This window comes from Plecotus auritus (genome assembly GCF_963455305.1).
Source record: "Plecotus auritus genome assembly, chromosome: 1".
NCBI classification, from domain to species: Eukaryota; Metazoa; Chordata; class Mammalia; order Chiroptera; family Vespertilionidae; genus Plecotus; species Plecotus auritus.
Window position 1 is genome coordinate 111048405 of NC_137770.1, and position 25546 is coordinate 111073950.

General features: G+C 40.5%; 1 protein-coding gene across 25 annotated transcripts in view; it reads right to left on the reverse strand.

Annotated features, from left to right (window-relative positions):
- PARD3 (par-3 family cell polarity regulator) overlaps window positions 1-25546 on the reverse strand; it is a 781475-nt gene that overhangs the window by 310220 nt on the left and 445709 nt on the right. For 12 of the 25 annotated variants that reach the window (XM_080641362.1, XM_080641365.1, XM_080641379.1 and 9 more), the window contains 3 exons: window positions 21916-22104; window positions 20378-20548; window positions 4148-4307 (listed from right to left, as the gene is read on the reverse strand). In XM_080641362.1, coding sequence (XP_080497488.1) covers window positions 4148-4307; window positions 20378-20548; window positions 21916-22104 — 520 coding nt within the window. Of the gene's footprint in view, window positions 1-1697; window positions 2776-4147; window positions 4308-20377; window positions 20549-21915; window positions 22105-25546 lie in introns of all 25 variants that reach the window. The other 13 variants (XM_080641367.1, XM_080641363.1, XM_080641381.1 and 10 more) reach the window with 3 other exon arrangements.

Genomic DNA, 25546 nt, shown 5'->3' on the forward strand with positions numbered 1-25546 from the left:
ACAACCTAATAAGCAATATGGAACACTGAATGGTTCTTCAGGTGACAATCCTTTTTCATAAGATATTTTTAGTAGCAATATTGTACCTTAGTGATCCAAAAAAATTATACATAAATGAATGGCAAGAAATTTCCCTAATAATGAGATAGGAATTTGGCTATTTTCTCTCATCCATGATTCTGGAGGCTAATATCTTTAAAAATTTGAGAATTCATATTTTCCATCAATATTCTACTTTTTAACATGCTTGCTAGGAATATGGTTTTAGAATCTGACTCTAGGAATATATTGGGGGTAATGGATGACTAAATTATCTAAGTCCATATTGTACCAAACTCCACCTAGTCAATACCTCTTAATTACGTTTGCTGTACTTGGCAAATCATAAATGTGAAACCTTTGAAGGATGACTTAAGAAGCCTTTGATCTATTTTTTGATGGATAAATATTCCCTTGTCCTCAACTAGTTAACTAACAACTACAAACTAAAATGTCAACCAGTCAATATCCTAAAGAGGAGGGAAACAATGAGATGCAGGATGGTTGTTTACTAAACATTTATTCATTGGCACATTTACATAGAAGGCAATGCCATATATGATATTAAAAACAGATGAAATGAGAAAAATTTTTCCCGTGATTGACTCACAATAAAATATTAATGTTCCATTTTTCTATATTGAATTTCTAACAAGATAAAATAATATTAACATAATTTTTTTAAAACTCACCACAAATGTGTGAAAATAAAAGCTACTAAGATTAAATTCTAAAATGGATACAACAGATTTCAGTTTTACTTTAGATAGAAAAATTCTTCAGATTAAAACATTGGAAAAAATTTAAGGTTCAATGCTCCCAAATGTCAGCTTGTAACTTTATGAAGTGAGTATGTTGGTTAAATTAGCTATGCCTAGTACTGTTATTATTAATTAATTAGGATGGTCTAACAATTTGTAAAATATTTTTAAGGCTTTTAAAATAAAGAAATCTTATGCAGGCTCACTGCAGATTTCTTTGTGATGAAAGTCTAGGATGACTCTTTTAAAATGCACAATAGTGGAAAGTCAGCCAATACGAATGACATTTGGAGACATCTTGCCTTTGTTTCCAGATATGGTTTACCCCATCAAAAGCTAAGGAGATGCACAGACAACAGGAGGGTGAGGGCATGAGTGGGAGGGTGGGGGGCAATGAGGGATAAGGACACATATGTAATACCTTAATCAATAAAGAAATTAAAAACAAAAAAGCTAAGGAGATGGAACAGGTTTGAGTAATGTGGGACTCATGACTCAAAAATATACATCGTCATTTGGTTCAGAAGCACAGAAACTTTGCAGCTTCAGACTTGTCACTTAATTTCTTTGGTCTATAATCCCTTGAACAGAACATAAGGAGGTTGGACTACATGATTTCCAACATTGTTTTAAAAGATTAACTTCTTTGATTTTTAGATCACAGTGGTTGCCAAAATGGAATACATTTTAGAGACTGTCTAATGTTTTTTGCTTAAAGATGTGAGTACTTATAAATTGATGGAAATAAAGAATGAATGTCACAAGTTGTGCGATCTCAGTATTTCCTAGAAAATAAATAAAAATCACCATGGGATCTTGGGATTTTATTCCTTTATTTGTTAACTGGGAAAGTGTGGCTGATGACATCTGAAATCCTTCCATTTCTAATAATTGTACCTTTTTAAATCTATTTTGTAGTAGCTTCTTTCCTAGGATATGTTCCCATTGATATGAGTCAGAAAGTCTCAAAGTCATTCTGGTCTGGAGTCAGGCCTACGTAAGAAATATTTTATGTGAAAATTCACCCTGATTGCATAAAATAAATCATTTCTTAATGTAGTCAGCTAGAATTTCAATACCTAGTTCTAATAGAATCATAATTGATCATGAAGTAAATACCATCACCCCCACTAGTGTCTAACAGGAATTAATCTAAAAGCATAAAAGACAAGCATTTACTAAGCAAGATCTGAGAAATTTCCATGTACCTAGATACTGTGCAAATCAATAAATTCTATTGGTATTGGTAGAGATGAATAGAAATCCAGTGCTTTAATATCTTATATTTGGTACCCTGTTTTGTTGTAAGGTAACATCATTTGCAGGATTTCTAACTTTAAGGGGAACTGACTTAAAGCGTATCTGTGTTTTAGGGCCAATGATATTGAAATAGGGGCTGACAAAGACTGAGGAATTCTCAGATTTTCAAAACTAAAAATAAATCACATTAAGTACATGTATTTCTCAGGGTAAAACTATATGGGATCCCTAGATTACAATACAACATGTAAAAATATTATCTTAAGAAAATATCTAATTATTCAACATCAATTGGCCTATCATCCAAATGTAAAGAGTCTGTCACCCCCCAGCCCAAAGGGCATGCACAGTATATCACAAAGCACAGAGCTGGGAGGGAAGTTACTACCTTGGGGGAAGCATATAAAGTTTTAAAAGTCCATTACATCTCTATCTGAGGGAATGGAAAACAATGCCAATGACAATGCAAAAGTAAGCAGACTAATGAATCCATAGCTAACAAAATCAGGGCAACAGACTATAATGAAAATGAAGGAATCCTCAACCCAAATATACAGCGTTTCAAAAGGTTACTAGGTGGATTTTGTTTGGTTTTTGGTTTGTATTTTAGTTTAGTTTTTCGCCTTCCTCTGAAGCATCAGGGATTGGAGGCAGGACGCTGGTTACAGGAACTGGTGGACCAATGGTCTGATTCAGTATGGCAAGTCCTATGTTCCTATAATAGAGGGGAAATTACAGCATATCACTTTGTATGCACACAGATCCAGGCACACATGCACTCTCTCTCTCAAGGGGTCTGAACTTTTATCAATAAAAAAGTATTTAGCAAAGATAAAGTTTTATACCAAATTCAAGAAAGTATGGAAAATCCAACAGCAGTGATAAATTAATGTGATAATTACGTGAGATGCCTGTCACCTAAAAGGTGCACAATATCTTTATCATCTTCCTCTGCTTTCACTTAAGTCAACCATGGAAAAGGAAGAATGGTGACAAAATAAAACTATAGTTGGCATGTCTAAATTCTATGTGTAACAAAATAAATGAAAATTTAGCAATTTTTCCAAACTAGAAAGCTAGAGGAATTAGAGAAAGAACAACAGAAAACTCTAGCAGTCATGTTTAAGTATTTTTCCTATCATGCCCAGCAGAAAGTTCTTTGAAGGCACAGATTGTTTGTATTCATCTTTGTATCTATAACGAAAGTGTATATACAATGCCTTGCCAATAAACAACCACTGATGAATGAAGTAAATCCTTCTTCTAATGAAGCCTCACGATGGGAAATTTAAATGTACTAAATCTATACTTAATGTACTCAAAATAGAGTAAAATTTAGGGTTTAACTTTATATTAGCAAAACATACCAGGAATAAAAGTGTTTTATGTCAGTTGCTATTTTAATCAAAACAGCTTGCTGTATTTTAAATTTGAAAACTCCCAAGGTAATACCAAGATGAGCAACTCAGTACATCCAACCAGTCCTGTGGCAAAATAAGTCTTATTAACTGGGTCTGTTAGTAGAAGCTACACTGCTACAGAGCAAGTGCGCACATTACCCACTGTGGGCCATGCATACAGCACGGTATTGAATCCAAACAATGGATGAAAAAACCTTGTTTCAGGATTTTAAAATGAAGGCTTTGAAAAAGTAGAGATGCAAGAAAAAATAGTACTCTCCAATTAAATGCAAACAAAATAAATGTGAATATCTTATATACACGTACGTATTTTTCCTCTCCCTCCAAACAGCGCTACCGTGAAGCCTCCTTGCCATAAACCACTACATTTTGACCTTTTAAAAAACACGGCTTCATTTATTATCTCAAACAAGCTAAAAATATCTTGATCACTGGAAAACATTTCTATGGGATCCCTTTATTTTTCTTCCTACATTACATGATCTAAAACTCACTTTAAAAAAGCAATGTATTGATTTACTCTCTTCATATTAATACTTCCTGAGTGATTATAATGAACCTTCCCTTTTCCTCTTGAAAACATGGCCCTTTTACATTAATATTACATTAATAACCTCTGTGTGAACCAGTTAAAGCATAAAAATAAGATGTGATAAACAGCTTTACCTGACTCACCCATTATCCTACTGAGTGCAGCATTTCTTGTGGGGGATTCATCAAGCCTCTCAATCCCACTGTAGAGGGAATGGGAAATTCTTCGTTCTCTGTCATCCAACACAGTTTCAATGGGCAGCTCAGGTGCCAAGGGGCTCCCAGGTGACTTCAGCTGTAGAGAAAGGGGACAGGGGAGAGTCAGGACTGGAGGCCTGTTAGTAGCATGGGGATGATATAACAACTTGTCCAAGGCTTGCATCCAACTGGGTACCAAGTAAACTATAACTTTTTACCATATACCATAATAATTTGTGATGGCAGCTCTGCCTGATGACCAACTTTCTGGGCCACTTTACACTGTGCCTCCCATTAAGTTCTGTCAGATTTCAACCACTAGAGGAAAAATATGTATATTAAAAGCTTTTTTAAAAAAAAACTTATCTTGTTGCTTATGTTTTTCAGTTTGACTGTTAGTATCTATTTGAAGTCAATTTGTAAAGATTTAATTCAAAGTTTTTCATAAGATGTTGCTTTGCACAAGGCATGCAATATCAGAATGGAAGCTGGAAATTAAACTTAACTTTTACACCTACAGTCTGTGTGTGTGCTGGTAGAATTACTACTCACGCGATAAAACTTAAAGACCACTTGTCAGCTCATGTGTTTTGAACAATACACTGAACCTAAATTTCTTCTGCTAGACATTAAGAATAATCATCCTATTCTCTGATTGTAATCTTAAGCATGAGACAGTGAATAACTGAGGAAAGCACTTTAATATAATACAAACAATATTCTAACGAAATAGGCAAAGATGTGTATTTCACAAACATATACAATGGGTCAACTTCTTTCACTGTAATAAAATTACATGTGGCATTCTTTAAAACAGCAGTGCCTTGTAAGTCATATTCCCCATAAAGATAATATGAATAAAAAACCTATGTTAGTAAGGCCTTGAAACAAATCTGTTTCAAGGAAGAACAAAGCACACTTAACTACACTCCTCCCAATGTGGGCTCTGAGGCTAACCCAGGAACCATTATCTTAGGATGTTTTGGTGCTGGCTGCAGCCAGAGGCAGAGAGTGCTTGGGAGGCAGGGCAGCCCAGCACAACACAGCAAAGCTGGAAGGAGACTGCATTTTCCAAGCAGATGAAACCCCACTGTGGCAGTTCCGTAGCCTGAACAAATTATTATTTCTGTAAGAAGATATCATCTGTTTAATATAAATGAGATATTTAATGAAGTTCCGAATTGTAGACTTATCTCTCCCAGCCGGATAAGCACTGGGGAGATTTAATGCATTGAAGGGTCAACACAATTACAATTGAGGCACGTCAAACTGCAGGAGAAAAATAAACTCACAGCGCCAGTGAATTAGACTCAATAAGGTTTAAAATGTGAAATGAGCATTTGTTTTATTAGTTTTTTTTAAGTTGCAGATTACAACTGACAGCTTTTCTGAAAAGTAAATGAAATATTCAAGGTCTCTGATGTATAAGAATAAAAGAATATTTTCTGAAAGAATAATAAGGCTAAACTCCAAGGTACTTTGGGGACATAAAAACAAAAGCAAACGAAACAAATACTGGACATCTTTAAGAACAAGTATATTTGAATTTTTTAAATGAGCACATACATTAAAGACTTGCTATACAATAGGTGCTCTACACACAAGACCCACTTGCTATGAAACAATTTATTTCATCATAAGACATCCTCAAGTTTGCTTAACAAATACATTTAATTAAACTATATAACTGCAGTTTTCTAGATGATAAAAATCTTTATAAAGCTCCTTATGAGAAAGTCCTAAATATATCAAGAGGCTACTTTAGAATTTTACAAAGTCAAATAAAAATTAGATTTTAAAAACTGTCCATGCTGACTTTTTGAGAAAAACAGTAAGATGCCTGCTCAGATAGAACTTCCAACTTGACCACTTTCCTGGGAAAGAGTACACACCTCCCCTGCCTCCCTAACCACATCTAATTTGCATCTCAAAAGACAGATTTAAATGGAGAAATCAATGAACTACTACACAAATATTTAACAGAAGATACAATGCCTTTTTACTTCAAAAAAAAATAGAAAAACACAAGACAAAACCTGATTTCAAACATTTTGCTGATTTGTGTGAGTGTACTAGGCAAACAAGTTTAAGAACAAGAAGTGTTGCCAGAGTGGCACTCAGCTCTCAGGGGAGGAGGCAGAGCCAGGTGGCCCTGGGAGAACAGTCCAGGCCTTTCTATAATTCAGGCTGCTCGCAGACCCTTTCTGACTCCTTATATTAAAACTTTTATCAAAATTAGGCTTAATTAGAAAAAAGGAGAAATGAACTGCAATTTTCACTTTTTCGTTAGTTGTTTAAAGTGCAAAAATGTTAACCAACCCAGCTTCATTCCGTTCAGAGCTCCATCCCTACAAATGGGAAAGCTCAACACCTGCTGAAGATAAATAAGCTCCAGGTTGAAGCAAAATAACTAATGTGTAGCCGTGTAAAGTGATGCCGCCTTTTCCTAAAGTAATGTGGAAATGTACAGTATATCACGGTTCAAAAAATACCTTATACATTTGACCAGGCCAGTTATTTCACTTTGTTGTCACTAACCTTACCAAATAATAAGCAAAGTGAATAATAAAGATTCAAGGTAATCAATAGTTCTCAGAACTTTATTTACAAAGGAATAAAAACTGGGAATGATCTCAATATCTAAAAATAATATAAATAATATGCTCCTTGAAAAGAAATTCAAATGATCATATATTGCTGTTATAATAAAAAAATAACAAATGATATTTTGTAACAAAAAACTGGATATTGTCCAATAAATATGCTTTTCATTATATACTTAGCTTCTTCTTATTAGGAAAAGTTAAAATCTTGGTTTCTTATATAAAACTAATACAATTTCTGTGGGGTTTAGTAAAATTTCATGTTGTTTAAAGTATGCATTAGCAGGTTGAATGATGTCTTTCACATTTAAAAAATGTATCCCACTATCTGGACTGTAAACACTGAAAAGCTGGTATAGATATGGCCCTCACCCCCTTCTACAAATTTAGAAGTGGGTCCTACTTAGTACTTGGCATGATCTCATTATTCGATATTTCAGTCATCATGGACTTAACCTGTTATCCCCAATGCCTGGCACAGAGCACACACTGGTTGAATAATGAGATGAATAAAGTTAATCCCAAGTCAATGACTCAGAGATTCCTTAAAATGGTTAACTGAGATCTTATACACACTAGACCACAAGGAAGTAGGCCTTTAAAGTTGATGGAACTGCACAATGTTGAAATGAAAAGAAACTGACCTAGATTTCAATTATGCATTGAGAAAATACTCACATACAAAGGTTACGTGAACAGAAAACGATGAATAGACAGGGTTTAGCTTTGGCAGGACAGTGGCAGGACGTTTAGGATCCAGTTTCAAGTTCTGCTTTTATGCAGGACCACACTTAATTTCCTTTCCATCCCCATGTGGACAATAGCAAGATCAGAGAGGTGAAGGAATCTCCCCGAGTTATTCTACTGGTATATGGCAAACCCAGAGTGTAACTGACTCTGTGTGATAATATAGTCTGTGCTTTGCCGAGATTGCTGTGGCTCAGTGGGTTGAGTATTGTCCCATACACCAAGAGGACATCAGCTTGATTCCTGGTTGGGGCACATTCACGGGTTGTGGACTTGATCTCCAGGAGGCGTGTTCAGGGGATGTTTCTCTCCTCTCTCTCTCTCTCTCTCTCCCCCCCCCACTCCCTCCCTCCCCCTCTCCCTCTAAAATCAATAAAAACATAAAGTCTGTGCTTTCATTGTACACTATATCCCAATACAATCAGAATACAAATTGCGTGAGCAAAACATTCAGTCAATTAGACCCACTCACATGCATAAGAAGAAGGAACGTGAGAGAGACAAAATGGTGGCGGAATAGACGGACTTGTCCCGAGCCTTGTCCTGGAGCAGATACACAGCTGGTGAGACAATTAGCAGCGGGGAGGGCAGAGATTGCCTGGAGGACGGTAAAATCAGGGATCTGGGCTTGGGAGAACTGCAAGACCTGCGATCCCAGAGGGTCAGAGGGAAACCACACGGCACAGAGCCGCGTCCCTGTGGACAGGCACAGCGTCTGACTGTGGAAAGGAGGTCCGCAGGACTGCTGGTGGCAGGGGATTCTAGATCTGGGTCCACAGTCACGACAGCCTGAGCCCAGAGGGGGCATTTAGGACAGATGCCCAGACCACGTGGTGCTGGCAGGAGAGGGGCTCGCAGAGGCGCAGCTCTTTCCCCTCTTTGTGGTCTTTGCTTTTCTTTGCTGAATAGAGTTCACTGGAACTTTCTGATGCGGACACTCAGCCATGGCTGAGGTGCGGACTTGTGGAGTCTGGGGAGACGCTAGGGAGAGGAGAGGGTCCAGGAGAGGTGGCCATGAGTCTGGTGTTGAGTTATACCAGACAAAATGGACATAGGTAGCCCTTTTCTCCTAAAGAGATAGCCCCTCCCTGCAGTCTCCAGGCAACCAATACAGCCACACCCAGATACACCCTGAGTGGTATAAAGGAAAAAAAAATCTGAATAGCACCTGAGAGTCCAAAGAGACTGGCCTGAAGAGAGGCCTTCAGTCCCAGCAATAGGAAACTGAGAAGCCACAGAGAGTATTGAAGAGTGGGATCTTAAACCAGTCAAAGGAACGACACTTCACTTTTTCATTTTTATTTTATTATGTTATTTCTTTTTTCTTTCTTCTTTATTTTCCTTTTTTCGTTTGTTTCTTTATTTTCTATTTCTTTTTGCATTATTTTTCCATCATTCTAATTTATTTTATTTTTTATCCTATTTTTAAAATCAATTTATTTATTTATTACTAGTGGCCTGGTGCACAAAATTCGTGCACATTAAAAGGGGATTAATTAAGAGGAAATAATTTAATATTGCTATTTGCCCTTTCTCTATAATAGAAGTGTCAGAGATGAAAGAAAATTAGTAAATTGTATATGAAAACCTTCCTCCTGTCAGGGTCTGGGGCACACCACGGGACCCAGAGTCAAGTCCCCGCCCACCCACATGCACCTCAAAATCGCATGAGACCCAGACCCGGCCGGCCCCTCTCCCACTGGAATAGATCCAGACCTGGCTAGTCCCACCCTTGTCAAGCCCTGCCAGGCAGGGAACATAGCCTCAGGTCCCCTGGCCTGGCGCCAGGACAGGGGGTGTGGCCTGAGGTCCCCCAGCCCAGACCGGGGTGGGAGACGTGCCTTGAGGTCCCCCGTCAAGCCCCGCCAGGTATGGGACATGGCCTGAGATTCCCTGTCAAGCCCCGCTGGGTGGGGGCATGGCCTGAGGTCCCCTGTTAAGCCCCTCCAGGCAGGGGTGGCACAGCCTCAGGTCCCCTGGCTCGTTGCTGGGGTGGGGGGTGCGGCCTGAGGTCCTCCGGCCTGGTGCCGGGGTGGGGGACATGGCCTGAGGTCCCCTGGCCTGGCGCTGGGGCCGGGGGAGCAGCCTGAGATCCCCCAGCCCAGCACCAGGACAGGAAGTGCACCTTGAGGTCCCCTGTCAAGCTCGCTGGGTGGGGGGCGTGGTCTGAGGTCCCGTGTCAAGCCCTGCCAGGTGGGGGGGTGTGACCTGAGGTCCCTGGCCTGGCAATGGGGTGGAGGGAGCAGCCTGAGGTCCCCTAGCCCAGCACCAGGATGGGAAGTGCACCTTGAGGTCCCCTGTCAAGCCCTGCCGGGCGGGGGCTGTGACCTGAAGTCCCTTGTCAAGCCCCACCTGGTGGGGGGCGCAGCCTGAAGTCCTCTGGCACTGGGGCGGGTGGAGCAGCCTGAGGTCCTCTAGCCCAGCACCAGGACAGGAAGCGCACCTTGAGGTCCCCTGTCAAGCCCCACGGGGGCGGGGGAAGGTGTAGCTTCAGGTTCCTGCTGATTGCTTGTTAAGTCTCCTTATGGGAACTTGGCCTCAGCTGTGGGTGCAGCCATCTTTGTGATGGAGTGATGGTTAATTAGCATATTCCCTCTTTATTAGATATGATTATTATTTCCTTCTCTTTCTTCTTATCCACTCATCCTCTTTCTACTTCCTATAGGGTGAACTGAGGTCCTCCCCATATTCATCCAATTCTTAACCTTACTTTCTGTATATAAGATTCTGCCCCCACCCTCTTTACTGGGTATTTGGTGTTTGTAAGTTTTGGTTTACCTGTTTGTTCTCTGGTGTTTTCCATATATATATATATATATATATATATATATATATATAATTTTTTCCTTTTTTTTCTTTTTCTTTTCTCTCATACCATTTTTCTCTCTTTGATATCATTTGTGCTCTCTTTTAGTCTCCCCTAATTCTCTTTTCTCTGGTGGTCACTTATATTGGGGTTATCGGTGTTGTGAGTACATTCGTGTTTTGTTCCCTTTATGTCATGTCTTGTCGAGGTGAATGTTACCCTGTTTGGCCAATGTGCTAGAGAGTGAGCCACATAACCAGATACCCGGAGAGGAGACTCCATCCACAAACGAGTCAATAATACTCTAGACCAGTGGTCGGTAAACTGTGGCTCGTGAGCCACATGCGGCTCTTTGGCCCCTTGAGTGTGGCTCTTCCACAAAATACCACGTGTGGGCGCGCACATACAGTGCGATTGAAACTTCGTGGCCCATGCGCAGAAGTCGGTTTTCAACTCTCAAAAGAAATTTCAATCGTTGTACTGTTGATATTTAGCTCTGCTGACTAATGAGTTTGCCGACCACTGCTCTAGACCCACTTACAGAAGCAGGAAGAAGGCAGCAGTGAGGGAGAGAGCATGAGCGAGTGAAGCAGCAAAAGAGGAGTGTGTGGTCGTGTGGAGTGTGTGTGTGTGTGTGTGTGTGTGTGTGTGTGTGTGTGTGTGTGTGTAACTGAGGCACAGTTAGATCCCGCAGGACCTTCAGGGGCAGGCTGACTGGGCTCGCCTAACTAGGCAGCCTCTGCTACCATTGCAAACAGTCCCAGAGCGGACGGTTCTTTTTCAGGGGCCTCAACTTTTTGAAGGGAAGAGTTGCTGTGACTGGGAGCCCAGCCTCACCAACACCCAGGGTGCCCTCAGATAACACCTGGGACTCTACAACCACCCCCACCAGGGACCTGCAACCTTGGCTATGGTTCCTCGGTCACTGAGACTCCAGCCACCCTGGGTACAGGCTCCTGTGAGTTCTGAAGTGCACTCCCCTCTGACTGCCCCAACGCTTTAGCCCAGGGCACTGTGACCATGCAAGCAGCAGCCCCGCAAGCAGCCTGTCCCAGGCTGAGGAGTGGCAGCCTCATGCAGCCTGCCCCCATCCAAGGAGCAACAGCTGTGTGAGTGGCCCGCGCGCACTTCCCCCACATCGGAGGAGCAGCAGCCATGTGTGCAGCCCACCCCCATCTGAGAAGCAGCAGCCCACACCAGTCCAAGGACCAGCCTGCCCCCGCCTGACGAGCAGCAGCTGCGCGAGCAGCCCTCCCCAGTCCAAGGAGCAGCAGCCGCACAAGCCACCCGCACATGTCCAAGGCGTGGCAGCCCAGTGCAGCCCAACCCTGTTCAAAGAGCAGCAGCTGCATACAGCCCACACCCATCCAAGGAGCAGCAGCCGTGCGAGCAACCTGCCCCTGTCCAAGTAGCAGCAGCCTCACAAGCAGCCAAACCCCTTCTGAGAAGCGGCAGTCCTCACGAGCAGCCCGTCCCCATCTGAGGAGCAGCAGCCATGCTCGGCCTGCCTCCCACTGAGGAGCAGCAGCCTCATGAGCAGCCCAACTCCGTCCGAGGAGCAGAAGCTGCACAAGCAGCCTCACCCCACCAGCCAGAAAAACCACCACTGCTGCAAACAGCACCCACTAGAGGAGCTGCTGCCAACTGAGGACCAGCCACTACGGCGACGGCCTGATGAGCAGTTGCCGCCCGAGGAGCCACTGCCACCCAAAGAGCAGTCCCTGCATGACGCGACACCTAGATCCTTTGGTGAGAACAAAAATGGGTAGACAAAGAAACCCCCAAAGGAAAGAAAAGAAGGAATCTCCAGAAAAGCAGATAAGTGAAAAGAAGGCATGCAGTATGTCAGAAAAAGATTTCAGAATAAGGGTCATAAAGTTCATAAACTGGACAGGTGAAAAAAATCAACAACTTATGTAAGAATCAAGAAGAAATAAAGAGTGATATAGCTGCAATAAAAAACACCATGGAAAGTTTCAACAGTAGACTAGAAGAAGTGGAGGACCAAATTAGCAAATTAGAAGACAGGGAAGCAAAACACACCCAAACTGAACTACAATTGGAGAAAAAATTAAAAGACAGGAGAGCCTAAGGGAGCTTTGGGACAACATGAAATGAATAATAGGGGTGCCAGAATGACAGGAAGAGGAACAAGGGTTAGAAAACCTATTTGAAGAAATAATATCAGAAAACTTCCCTGATGGGGGGAAGAAAAAAAAATCACACAAGCACAGAGAATCCCAAACAAGATGAACCTGAAAAGACCCACACCAAGACACATCATAATTATGATGGGAAATGTTCAGGACAAAGAGATAATCTTAATGGCTGCAAGAGACAGACAGAAAGTTATGTACAAGGGATATCCCATTAAATTATCAAGTGATTTCTTAACAGAAAGACATCAGGCCAGAAAAGAACGGAAGGAAATTTACAAAGTGATGCAAAGCAAGGGATTGAATCCAAAAATACTCTATCCATCAAGGCTGTCATTCAAAATTGAAGGGGAAATCAGGAGCTTCACAGACAAAAAAAGGCTAATGGAGTTTGTCACTACCAAGCCAGCAATGCAAGAAATGCTAAAGGGAATGCTGTATAAAGAAGAAATAAAAAGGGAGGAAGGAACACAGGAACAAAAAATAAAAATGGCTACAAACAAGTACCTATCAATAATAACTTTGAACTTAAATGGACTAAATTTTCCAATCAAAAGACATCAAGTGGCTGAATGGATAAAAAAAATGACCCATATAAATGCTGTCTACAAGAGACCCACCTCAGAACAAGGGACTCAAACAGACTGAAAATCAAGGCATGGAAAAATATCTTTCAGGCAAATGGAAATGAAAAAAAAAGCTGGGGTAGCAATACTTATATCTGACAAAATAGACCTCAAAGTGAAGGCTATTACAAGAAATAAGGAAGGCCACTTCATAATACTAAAGGGTTCAATACAAAAAGAAGATATAACCCTGATAAACATATATGCACCCAATGCAGGAGCACCCAAATACATAAAACAAAAAAAAAAATACTCCTGAAAGATATCAAGGGAGAGATTGATAACAATATGATCATAGTAGTGGACTTTAACACACCACTGTCATGACTGGATAAATCCTCTAGACAAAAAATCAGCAAAGAAACAGCAATACTAAATGACTCACTAGATCAGATGGACTTAATTGACACATTAAAACATTTCACCCCGAAGCCATACAATATATAGTCTTCTCAAGTACACATGGGTCATTTTCAAAGATAGACCACATATTGGGTCACAAGCAAAGTATCTCCAATTTTAAGAAGATTGAAATCATATCAAGCATGTTCTCAGACCACAATGGCATAATCCTATATAATAAAAGGCTAATATGCAAATCGACCGAACAGTGGAATGATAGGTTGCTATGATGCACACTGACCATCAGGGGGCAGACACTCAACACAGGAGCTGCCCCGTGGTAGTCAGTGCACTCCCACGGTGGGAATGCCGCTCTGCCAGAAGCTGGGCTCAGCCAGAAGCCGGCAGCAATGTCCGACAGCTGGCTTAGGCTGATCCCTGAGGAAAGTGGGGCCAGCGGTCAGTCGGCCATCGCCTGAGGGCTTGCAGAGTGCGAGAGGGACCCCGCCTCAAGTGTCCTCTATGATGTGAATATTGGTATGCTTGATGGTGTCCCAGATGTGCCTTAAACTAACTTCATTTTTTGGATTATTTTTGCTGTCCTGTTTGGGAATTTTCTGCTGCTACCTTATCTTCCAATTGCTGATTTGATCCTCTGCTTCATCTATATACTATTGATTCTCTTTAATATATCCTTCATTTCAGTAATTATAGTCTTCATTTCTGATTGTGTATTTTTTATGTTTTCTACCTCTATTTTTATGATATCATTGAGCATCCTTATAGTGTTTTGAACTCTGCATCTGGAAAATTGATCTTCTCCATTTTGTTTACTTCTTTTTCTGGAGTTTTGTTCTGTTCTTTCATTAGGGACATATTTCTGTCTCCTCATTCTAACTGCCTCCTTCTGCTTGTTTCTATGTACTAGGTAGATCTGCTATGTCTCCCAGACTTCGTGGCCTTATGTAGTAGTTGTCCTTTTGGAACTAGGGGTGCAATCTCCCTGGTCACTCACCTAAGCTGTGAGGTCCAGATGTGTCCCTTGTGTTTGTTGTATGTGTCCTCCTGCTGTAGTTGAGCCTTGATTATTGCTGGCATATCATTGGGAAGGATTAACCCTGGGGCTGATTGGTTGAAAGGACTGGCCATGCATGACTTTATAACAGTGGAGGAGCTGTTATAAAAGGGCCAACCCTATGAAGCAGGATTTGTTTTAGTGGGGCTCAATGCCTGCTGAATCTACATTTTGGGTGTGTCATTTTTTGAGATGGTTGGGTGGTGCTTTGATATAGTCTGAAACTGGCCACCTGGTGTGCTAATTCTGGGGCATCATGGGAGGGGCTCTGATGCAGGCCAAAGTCAGATGCCTGTCCCCTGCCTGGGGCCATCCAGCATGAGATATAAAGCAATCTGCAGGTGGCAGCTTCCTATGCTGGATTTAGAGGTTCCCCACTGAGGCCAAGTTGCAAACCAAGTCTGGCTGCCCCTCATGCAGGGGTTGGGGTCACTTAACAAGAGGTACAGGGTGTGGTGAGGCCAGATGCTGCTGAATGGGATTTTTGAGCCTTTTCAAGATTTTAGAAAAATCTTCATCAAGAGCTAAGATACGTTGTTTGTGTGGAAAAACCACTGAAAAGGGCTTGGATTGGCCTACAAGTTGGGTGGGACAGGGTCTCAAGGAATCACCAGGGCAGGTCAAATGTTGTTTACCAGGTTGAAGGAGATTCAGATGTGGCACCCACCTGTGGGCTCTGTGGGGAGAGGGCTCAGCAAAAAAATAACGGCGGCCTCTGCCAGCAATTCTGTCTGGGAAAAAGCTACCCCTCCAACACAAAGCCAAATAATTCAGTTTCTCCCTGCATGCCCCTAGTGACTTTCAAGCTGCCACCCCAGGGAGGGATCTCAGAGAGAGTGAGACCAAGTAAATGAAAGTGTAGGCCTTTCAGAGGAATACCTGGGACTCTGGAAACCCTCTGTCTCACTCAGCCAAAATTGTTACTGGTTTTTGCAGCCACAAGTTATTGGAACTTCTCTTCCCAACATTGGAACCCTGGGCTGGGGGTCTTGGTGTGCAGCTGGAACTCCTTGCTCCTCAAGGGGAACCTCTGCAGCCAAGATATTCCTCCAGATTTCTAACCACCACAAGAGGTGTGGGATTAGCCTGTTAGGAGTCTATGTCTCTGCTACTAGTCTTCACACAGCTTCTTTTTTAAAACCTCAGTTATAGGACTTTTGTTCAGCTAGACTGCAGGTGGTTTTCAATGATATTGTTCTGTAGTTGAGTTGGAATTTTGATGTTGTCATGGCAGGAGGCAAGCAAAGTGTTTTCCTACTTGCCATCTTGAGTGGAAACCTGCTTTTTGTATTCTTTTCAATGGAAAAGAATGCCAGGGCTTAAGAAATTGTTCTTCAAAAAAATTAATCTATCCTTGAGGTGCACAAAATAAAGTGAAGTAATTTCTTTCCCTCTCTCTCTTTTTTTTAAGAAGCAATGATTGCTTAGAAAATGTTTGATAATATATTTAAGTAAGAGCATTAGATCTGAGGAGCAAAGAAAATCCAAAATCTCTGTCATGATATTAATTTTATTACCTGACTGATGGTTTTCTTAGATCTTCCCTCTCTAGCAGTAACTAAGTTATATTTTTCTTCTAAAATTGCCAGATTCTCCAGGATTGTTTCTTATCATTTCATCCAATGTAATGTATCAGTCCTGGATTGGACACTAGTGACAGAGAAATAGGAACCTGGCGGATGGATGAGGCCCCAGCCATCTCTGAATTTATAGTTCCAGCAAAGGAAAAAAGAAGAAAATGATGACAGTCCTGAGTGAAGGTAAGTATACAGAACTAGGAAAATACTTTGGAGAGAAAACTTAAAATTTAAAGGTTGTCTTTGCCAAGATAAGAAGCAGGAAAAATTCAAGGTGAAAACCTGGAGGTAAGATAGAACACAGTACATCTGAGAAACTGCAAGTAGTGTAGAACAGCTAGAAAAGAGATTGCACAGGGATAGGGATAGGCTGGAAGGGGTACAGGTTTTACATGCCCTAATAGGCACTGGGGAGGAGACTGGCACCAGTACTAAAGGGCACAGAAAGCTCCTGAAGGGTTCTCAGATGGGAGTGACATGGCCACTTTGTTTTTTTAGAAAAATCTGCCTGCCAGCAGTGTAGAGAACTGAGTGAGAGAGAACTCCTGACTGCAAGGAAACCCTTCAGGAGCAGCAGCAGTGAGCTCAGGGAAATGGTGGGCAGAAATGTGGGCAGTGTCAGAGAAGGGAGAAAAAAATGGATTGAGATGAGATAGTAAAGGTTTTAAATCTCTAGCTTCAACAACTGAAGGAATGGTGGTATCATTTATAGGGACAGGGTAACTAGGATGAAGTACCTCAAGGAGGAACTGGTTTTGGAGGAAAAAGCATAAAGTTTGGAGCACCCTGGAATTTGGTACCTGAGAGACATACCAGTGAACACCTTCATGGTCAGTTGGAACAAGACTAGTTCTGAGCTAGAAAGAGAGTTATGGGGCACTTATCATAACTAGGTGGTACCTAAATACCAGGAAGTGGCGAACACCCAGGGAGAATGTGCACAGGAAGAAGAAACAGCCCAGGAAGAGCCTTGAGGAACACTAACAATAAAAGGACAGGCAGAAAAAGGAAAGAGAGAAGAGCCGGAGTAAAGTAGGAGAAGAATGGAGAGAGCAGGTAACAAATGATTCAAGAATGAGGTGGTATTCAAAGATTCCTGAAATGTCAAGCAAAACAAATTGAGAAATATCTTTCAAAGAAAATCTCCAGGGTGCTGTAGAGGGATAAATACTAGTGAAACACAGGATAAGTTGATACCAAATATGGAGATGTGACAAATAGTTTACTTTAAAAATTACTAAAATAATATATGTAAGACTTCCCACTTATAAGGGCAAGGAAAGTTGTGACAAAGTAAAGATTTCTTTTGCAAATTCTCATCTATAGCTTGAAAGTAAGTATGCAAACTCTTGATATAAGGAAGTGTTTATAAAATACAGTTTTATAATATTTCAAAGACTGGACTATACAGCTTTCTAACAGATCCAGAAGGAGAGAACTCAAGCACTTTGCTTAGCTTGAGGTTCATTCATGACAACACACCCTATGCTTATATCAATATTTACTGTAATATAATGTACACATACCCTCCTATTAATTCAAGGAATGTTTTTCCAAAGTTAATACAACTACAACAGCAGCAAAATTATGTCTTAAGCTTTATGGGATGCTGAATGGGGCCCTTCTGTCTTCACATAATGTTTTAGTTAAACCCTGTTGGTATAAAAGGCTTCTCCTAGTACTATGAAGTAAGCATAGCACTTATGATAAGATTTTATTTGATATAATTGTTATAAGCTTACTCTATCCTAAGGAGTAGTAATAACCAGGAATGTATGAAAATTATATCATAAGGAATACTGAATATTAACTACTACTGTCTACTGCAGCTGTTCCTTGACTTAAACAATTTCATTCACATAAATTCATATGCAGAAGTGAATGAGACACAGATATTTCAATGGGATTCTAATTTCATGACTTTCCAAGAGCAACAGAGAATAAAATCAGTGCTTTTCTCAAAACATCTTCAAGTTGGTACAGGTTTGCTTTGCTACTATTTGGGGAACAATAGGGATCATATGGATCAGACGAAAGCAGATCTAGACTCAGGACACTGACCTTAGTGTTTTTAAGTTTCCCTATAACACTCAATGTTTTTCTCTGATGGAGAATTTTACAAGGTGTTACTAATTTTAGTTACTTTTAAAGAGTCTAATAGCATAACAACTGTACAGTATAAGTTCTATGAGAGAAGGGTCACATCTATTTTATTCACCTCCATATCCCCAGGATCTAACACACTTTCTTAAAACATTGGATACTCAATAAACATTTGTTTAATAATTGCAGTGTGTCCCCAAAAATGTATATACACTTTGAGTAATTGTTAATTCCAATGGGTTAAATCTGAAAAGAAAGAAACATCAATTGAGCTATCAGCTGTTAAAGTGCGTATTCATTTTTGGGACAGCCTACATGTACTGTTTGAGGAATGTGCACTTACACAGTTTCAGGAAAAAAAGACACATACTGAAGATCAATGTATCTGGTAAACTTACTGTTGAGAATTTTTCATGTAGCACTTTAAAGGGCTTCCATTAAAAAGACCAGTTAATTATTTGACAACCAAAAAGGTATTATTCAAGAAAACTAGTCCAGTAGCCTAGTATGAGGGATTAGCATTTATAGTCCTATATAATAAAAGGCTAATATGCAAATTGACCAAGTGGCAGAACGACCGGTCACTATGACCCACACTGACCACCAGAGGGCAGACGCTCAAGGCTGGAGCTGCCCCCTAGTGGTCAGTGTGCTCCCACAGGGGGAGCACGGCTCATGACTGGCCAGTGCAGTGGCAGTGGCGGGAGCCTCTCCCACCTCCATGGCAGTGCTAAGGATGTTGGACTGCTGGCTTAGGCCCGCTCCCCCAAGGGCTCCCAGACTGCGAGAGGGCGCAGGCTGGGCTGAGGGACGCCCCCAAGTGCACAAATTTCGTGCACCGGGCCTCTAGTTATATAATAAAAGTGAATGTTTCTACATCACACTGCTTTCCACTGTGAGATGTTTAGTTACAGCTACATTGTTCTCTTATTGGTATGAAAATTAATTTAATTACTATTAACTCATTCTCCATTTAGAAATTAAAAATTAAAAACAACACAAAAGCAAGTCAATGGTCAATAACCTTTCAAAACTTGGTTGCCTCTACATTGACTACCCACTGAGCTCAAGAGTGTGTGTGTGTATATATATATATATATATATATACACACATATATATATATATATATATTTTTTTTTGCAAAATATGATTGTATTATAGGATCAGATAAGTGATCATCACAACCTAGAAAGCTTGCTTTAGATACTTATTAAACATAAACTTTAAAATTAAGAAAAACACAAGCTATTTTGATAGTATTTTCAATTTGCGTGATTTGTTAGTAATTTTTTCTTACTTTATTTAAAAATGTGGGAATTTTAGCATCAATAAAAATAAACTACATTTTCAGTAAGTTCTGTTCTTCATAAACTGTCCGGTCCCAAGTATTTTCTATAGATGGCACATAATTTATAACAGATCTATGAAATTTGTTTAAGGTTCCAATATTAGTTTTTTATTATATATATAATTTATTTTTACCTTTAATTTTCAAATGCCCTGCTAAAAAAGAACATGTTTTTATTTATTTGGGAAGACATGACCATAACATTTCTACTACCCCTAATTATATAGCACAGTATATATTTTGAACTAAGTATGTATTACATAATAGATATAACTGAAACAGCAGGCACTCAAGGGGAAAAACAGTTAACCTTATAGTGAAGGAGAAAGAGGAGGTAGCAGAGAGAAGTGGAGGCTCATACTTTTGACAATGCCAAAGGATAAAGAGGCCTTGTCAGAGGCACCCATTTTTTGATAAACAAATGAACAACTCTAGTTTCATTGTTTCTCCCTACCAGCTACAACATTGCTGAATAGAAGAGAATTGTTGGCTCTGAGCAGGAAGGTGTGTTCTCAGCCAAAGGTGCCTTTAAGGTCCCCGTCTTATCTGTTGAGTTGGCAACAGAAATACTAATGCGCAAGTAGGAATATTTTGGCCACAGAACTATGAAAACACATCACAACTCACTGATAAAACAATAAAACCACAGCAAGCAAAGATAATTTATAATGGTTCAAGGAAAAGTCCCAGGACTTGCCATGCTCAGTCCAAAGTCAGGACTGAAACTCAGTCTTATTATTTCAATGCTAGTGCCTTTGGTCTTTTCATTTATTTGTTCTTTACCTCACTGCACTTGCTTATTCTCCTTGCAACAATGAGCTGGATCATTCCTCGTTTGTTCCCTTCCGTGGACATGGACCTTCTGAGGGTTTCCATGGCATCTTGGTTTGTCTTGCCCAACAGGGATTCTCCATTCACTGCTATCAGCTGATCATTCACCCGAAGCCTTCCATCCTGAGAAGCAAACAGGTAAAAACAAGTCTGTTACAAAAGAAGTTGCTTTCATTTTAGTTAAAAAAATAAAATAAAAACAATGCCAAAAAAAAGAGAGGGGGGGAACTTTAATCCTAAAGGACTTTCCCAATTGACTGCTAGCATAAAGTCCAAGCAGTCACTGTAGCCTTTGTCCATTTCAATCATTTATACATTTGTAAATCAAGTCATTATCATAATCTGTTTACCAAAATAGCATACTAATTCAAAGGATACAAAGTGATTACTTTATTCCTTCCAGAGACACCCACAGAGGTTATTTACAACCCAAAACAAGCCAAAGCTCAAGGTTATTAGACAAGTGCAGAGACAGAAGTGCTCCCTTAACAAACAACCAGGAAATTTTCTCTAGACTGGGAAATAGGATGAGTGATCCATAGACAGTGAAGGGGAAAAGAAAACATGAACCTTTATTTTATGGCAGCTCAGAGCCAGAACCTAAACTAGGTCTTTGCATAGATTATCTTCATTTAGCTAGTATGATTATGGGTTATAAAATCTGTGAGACAAAAAATGGGGAGTTGAAGCCACGGACACCCACCCCAAAGTGAGAGATCACTGATTTTTATTCTAGTTGCTTGATCATGGTTAGGATATTATGGAAAACAAAAAATAAAACCAAAAAAACAACAACCCACAAACAAACATAGAAAATATTTGTTAAGTGTTATAGAATATCAGAATATGCCAACACAAAATATACCACTTTGGCATAAGAAGGATTCTGAGCTGATGGCAACTGAGAAATGGCAGACACAGCAGGTGTTCTCTGCTCTCCCTTCTGCCTGAACATAGGACATGCATTTCCTTTATGAAAGTGTCCCCTCACTTCTCCCAAACCAGGAAGGAAGAACAATGTTCAACACCAGAGACACAGATGGCAAAGAGATTAGTCTGCATAAACAAACCTTACAAAATAAACCTTATCTATCATTAGTTTCCCTGATATAATTACCTTCCCAAAATTTATAGCTCCTAGAAGCCCAAACCCTTTTTCCTTTTATTAAACACAATGTATTGATTGCTCTTTGCTTAAATGGAATATAACCTTCCAAGTCTCGCTGTTTCTTCAGTTTACACTCCTTTTCTGTGAAGCCCCAATATATGTAAAATTTAAAATATTAACTTCAATAAAATTTTAACCTTTTTCTCCTGTTAATCTGTCTTTTGTCTCCCAAATTTAACTAATGGGCCTCAGAAACACAATCTATGAGGTATAGAAAGTCTGTCCTCCTCTGTAGTGTATACATTTCCAAAATAGTTATAGGGGTAAAATTAAACATTTTTGTTAAATGGACATAAGCTCGATAAAGTTGACATTTGCTTACTTTAGATGCTGCTCCTCCATTAATAATGGACTTGACAAAGATTCCCAAATCCGCATGGTTCTCTTTTGACCGGTTACCTTTGACACTGACACCAAGACCTGCGGATCCTGAATCATTAAGTGGAACTTCAAATGTCAAAAATTCCCTGGTGCCATCAGGTGTGAGAACAACATCCTCCTCGTCTGCTTTCTAATAGGGAACAAAATTGCAAAGCACATTATATTTCAATGTTTCTTCCTCACAGATATTTTTAAAGGGCTAATGAGCAGTTCTTAATCATAACAGGCACCGTATCTCCACCAGAGTTCCATGACAAAATCCAGGATAGCAGTGCATCTGTACCCCTTCGAAGGATTCCTGGGGACGGCTGTTATTATTTATATGCAGCATTTATTTAAATATTGAAACAAACCCAAAATAGATTATCAGAAAGATAGGGGGAAATATAGTGAAAAGGACTGAAAACATGTAGACTCCTAGAGTTTGGGATTTTTTTGGGGGCGGGCGGAGGGAGAAGGGAGAGGCAGGAGGGTTTCTCTTTGTACATGGTGGGGCAAAAGTAGATTTACAGTTGTGAGTAAATGGAACAGAGTTATTTATTAATCATTATATTATTTTCAAAACAAAAGACCGTGGACCTCCTTTTGCCTCAGCCTGTATATATTCTAAACCACAGGAGAAAGACAATACACAAATCAAAATAAATAAATATAACTCATTTGTCCCTTGCTTTTCATTAGGAACTTTCAATGTTATTAATAGTTTTATGCAGAGAAGATTTTTCACAAAACTGTACCATACATAATGTTAGGACTATAGATACAATCCTTAAGGGCCATTTGTAAGCTTCCCACCACAGGAGAACAAAGACCAGGAAAAACTTGCTGGACACTAGGAGTCAGACCATATAAGGAATGGAAACTGTCCTGAAGGCACCTGATGGCACACCTGCATTCCATCCGCATTCCAAGCCCACCAGCTCAGCCCCCAGACCCACTCACAAGCACTTCCCACTAGTGACTTCATAGAAGGATGAAATTCCAGCTCCTGGGTGCTACCATCATCAACCCAATGTCCCCTTGGCTTGATGCTATGCAGCCTTTGGATATCCCATCCTTTATCCCTTCTTTAAATAAATTCAATTTTCCTTTATCCACTCTCCGAGATGGCTATTTAGCCTGCCCAAGTACCACCCATTGTTAACCTTTCACATACTACAGATGGAATTTTTCAAGCGATATTGTTTAATTAATTAGCTGTATATGCAAGCTTTAATGCCATAATTGCAGTCATCAAGGCATAAAAGACTGTTTTAGAATACAACATATTTTAACTTACATAAACTTTTGCCCATCTTAACACAGCAAGGAAGAAATGAAAGCTTAAAGTCTAACCTAATTAAATGCAGTGAGATGACATATTCTATCAATAAAAATTGCCCTAGCCATTTTGGCTCAGTGAATAGAGCATCGGCCTGCGTACTGAAGGGTCCCGGGTTAGATTCCAGTCAAGGGCACATGCCCAGGTTGCAGGCTCAATCTACAGTAGGGCACGTGCAGATGGCAGCCAATCAATGATTCCCTCTCATCATTGATGTTTCTATCTCTGTCTCCCTCTCCCTTCCTCTCTGAAATCAATAAAAATATATTTTTTAAAAATGTATGCCACAAGATGAAGCAGTGTGCCTCCTGTCCTCCTCCTCAGTAATCCCACCCATGGCCAAAACTTCAACCACCTAGATCTCTATACTAGTCACCTCCAAATGAGGAAGGTAGAATTCTTTTTCAAACTCAGCATTTCCAACCACATAATGAACATGTAGCAGGAGCTCCTCAAACCAAAACTAAATGCCTCATTTAGTACTACAACCTATTTACCCTCCTCTTTTTCCAATTTTGAAAAATTAGACAAGTAGCCACCTAGTCACTCAAGTTGGAATTTTTAAATTATAATAGATGAGTGGCTAAATATAGGGTGTCCCCCCAAAATTTGAATAATTATAAAGGCAGTGCTTATTAAAATACATTTCATTTTCAAAATTGAGCTATCAGGTATTAAAGTGTGCATACATTTTTTTTGGGGGGGGGGACACCTTGTATATAGCAGTACATAATTAGGCTGAAATATAATGCATCCTTTAAAGATTGTGCTTTTAGAGAATGGTTCAATTACACAAGAAAGCAGACTAGTGCAGAGTAATGAAACTATAGGTAGACTTCAATTGTACTCTTTGTATCCCAACAAATGTTTCATTTTCTAAAAACAATCAAAATTAACATAATTCTAAAATACTTTTTAAAGGAATTTAGGGATCTGACATGCAAGCTGAAATATCTCAATTAAATGAAATAATTTTTGGAAGTACAGAATTTATCAGTAAGAAACTATTTTTATAGCTTATCTTAACATAAGAGGTATGCTAGTTTTACATAGATAAGTCTATAATAATGTAATTTGTAAAGTAATGCTCCTAAATTTACTAAGATTCAATGTTAACATTTTATGGTAGGACATTCATTGTGCCAGCTCAACAGACAGCCTCATAGTTATGAGAACAAGGTACATTTCAAAGACACAAAATAATCCTAATATATAAAAACCCAGGGTCCGTAATGTCCAAAATGAACGAAGGCTTGACCGACTGGAAGTCAGTTCTGCAGTCAGTGCTGGGTTGCCACTGGTGTGGGCACAGCAACCCAGCACTGACTGCCGAGGGGGCTGTAGATGAGGCCTGGAGAGGCAGGTCTGATCCGCAGCCTCCGTGGCAGCTGTTTATCAGCCGTTGCCTCTCAATTTCTCTCCGGGCTTTGCCAGCAACCACGCCTCTGTTTCTCTCTGGGCCTCAGCGGGGCTTCTGATCATGCCCGCCTCTCTGATCAGGCCCCGAGATAGGCTTGGAGATGCTGACTGGCATAGAAACTGACCAATCAAAACCAAATCTGGGTGAACTGTGAGGAGCCAGTGGCTGCCTAGGAGGCAGAGCTTTTGACGCTGACTGGCATAGAAACCGACCAATCAGAACCAAATTGGCTGGCAGGGGAGAGCCATTGGGGGCGAGATCAGGCCAGCAGGGGAGAGCCATTGGGGATGAGATCAGGCCGGCAGGGGAGGGCAGTTGGGGGCGAGATCAGGCCAGCAGGGGAGGGCAGTTAGGGGTGATCAGGCAGGCAGAGGCTGTTGGGGGCAAGATCAGGCTGGCAGGGGAGAGCAGTTAGGGGTGATCAGGCAGCCAGGCAGAGGCAATTAGGTGTGATCAGGCAGAGGGGTTAGGGGCAATCAGGCAGGCAGGCAGGTGAGCGGTTAGGAGCCAGCGGTCCCAGATTGCAAGAGGGATGTCCGATTGGAGAGGGTACAGGCTGGGCTGAGGGAACCCCCTCCCTCCTGTGCACAAATTTCATGCACCGGGCCACTAGTATTGCTAATATTAAAACAGGAAAACTATACAATAAAGATATAAAATAAGAATAGCTTTGTAAAGATACAGGGCAGAAGCTACATTAACTATACAAAGTAAATAAACTTTGGTATCACAGTAAATATAAAGCCTAAGCCAGCTCATTATAAAAACTTTCTTATCTTTAAAACATTCCTAGAGAATAGTTATAGCTCAAATAAAATCATGTATTGGAGA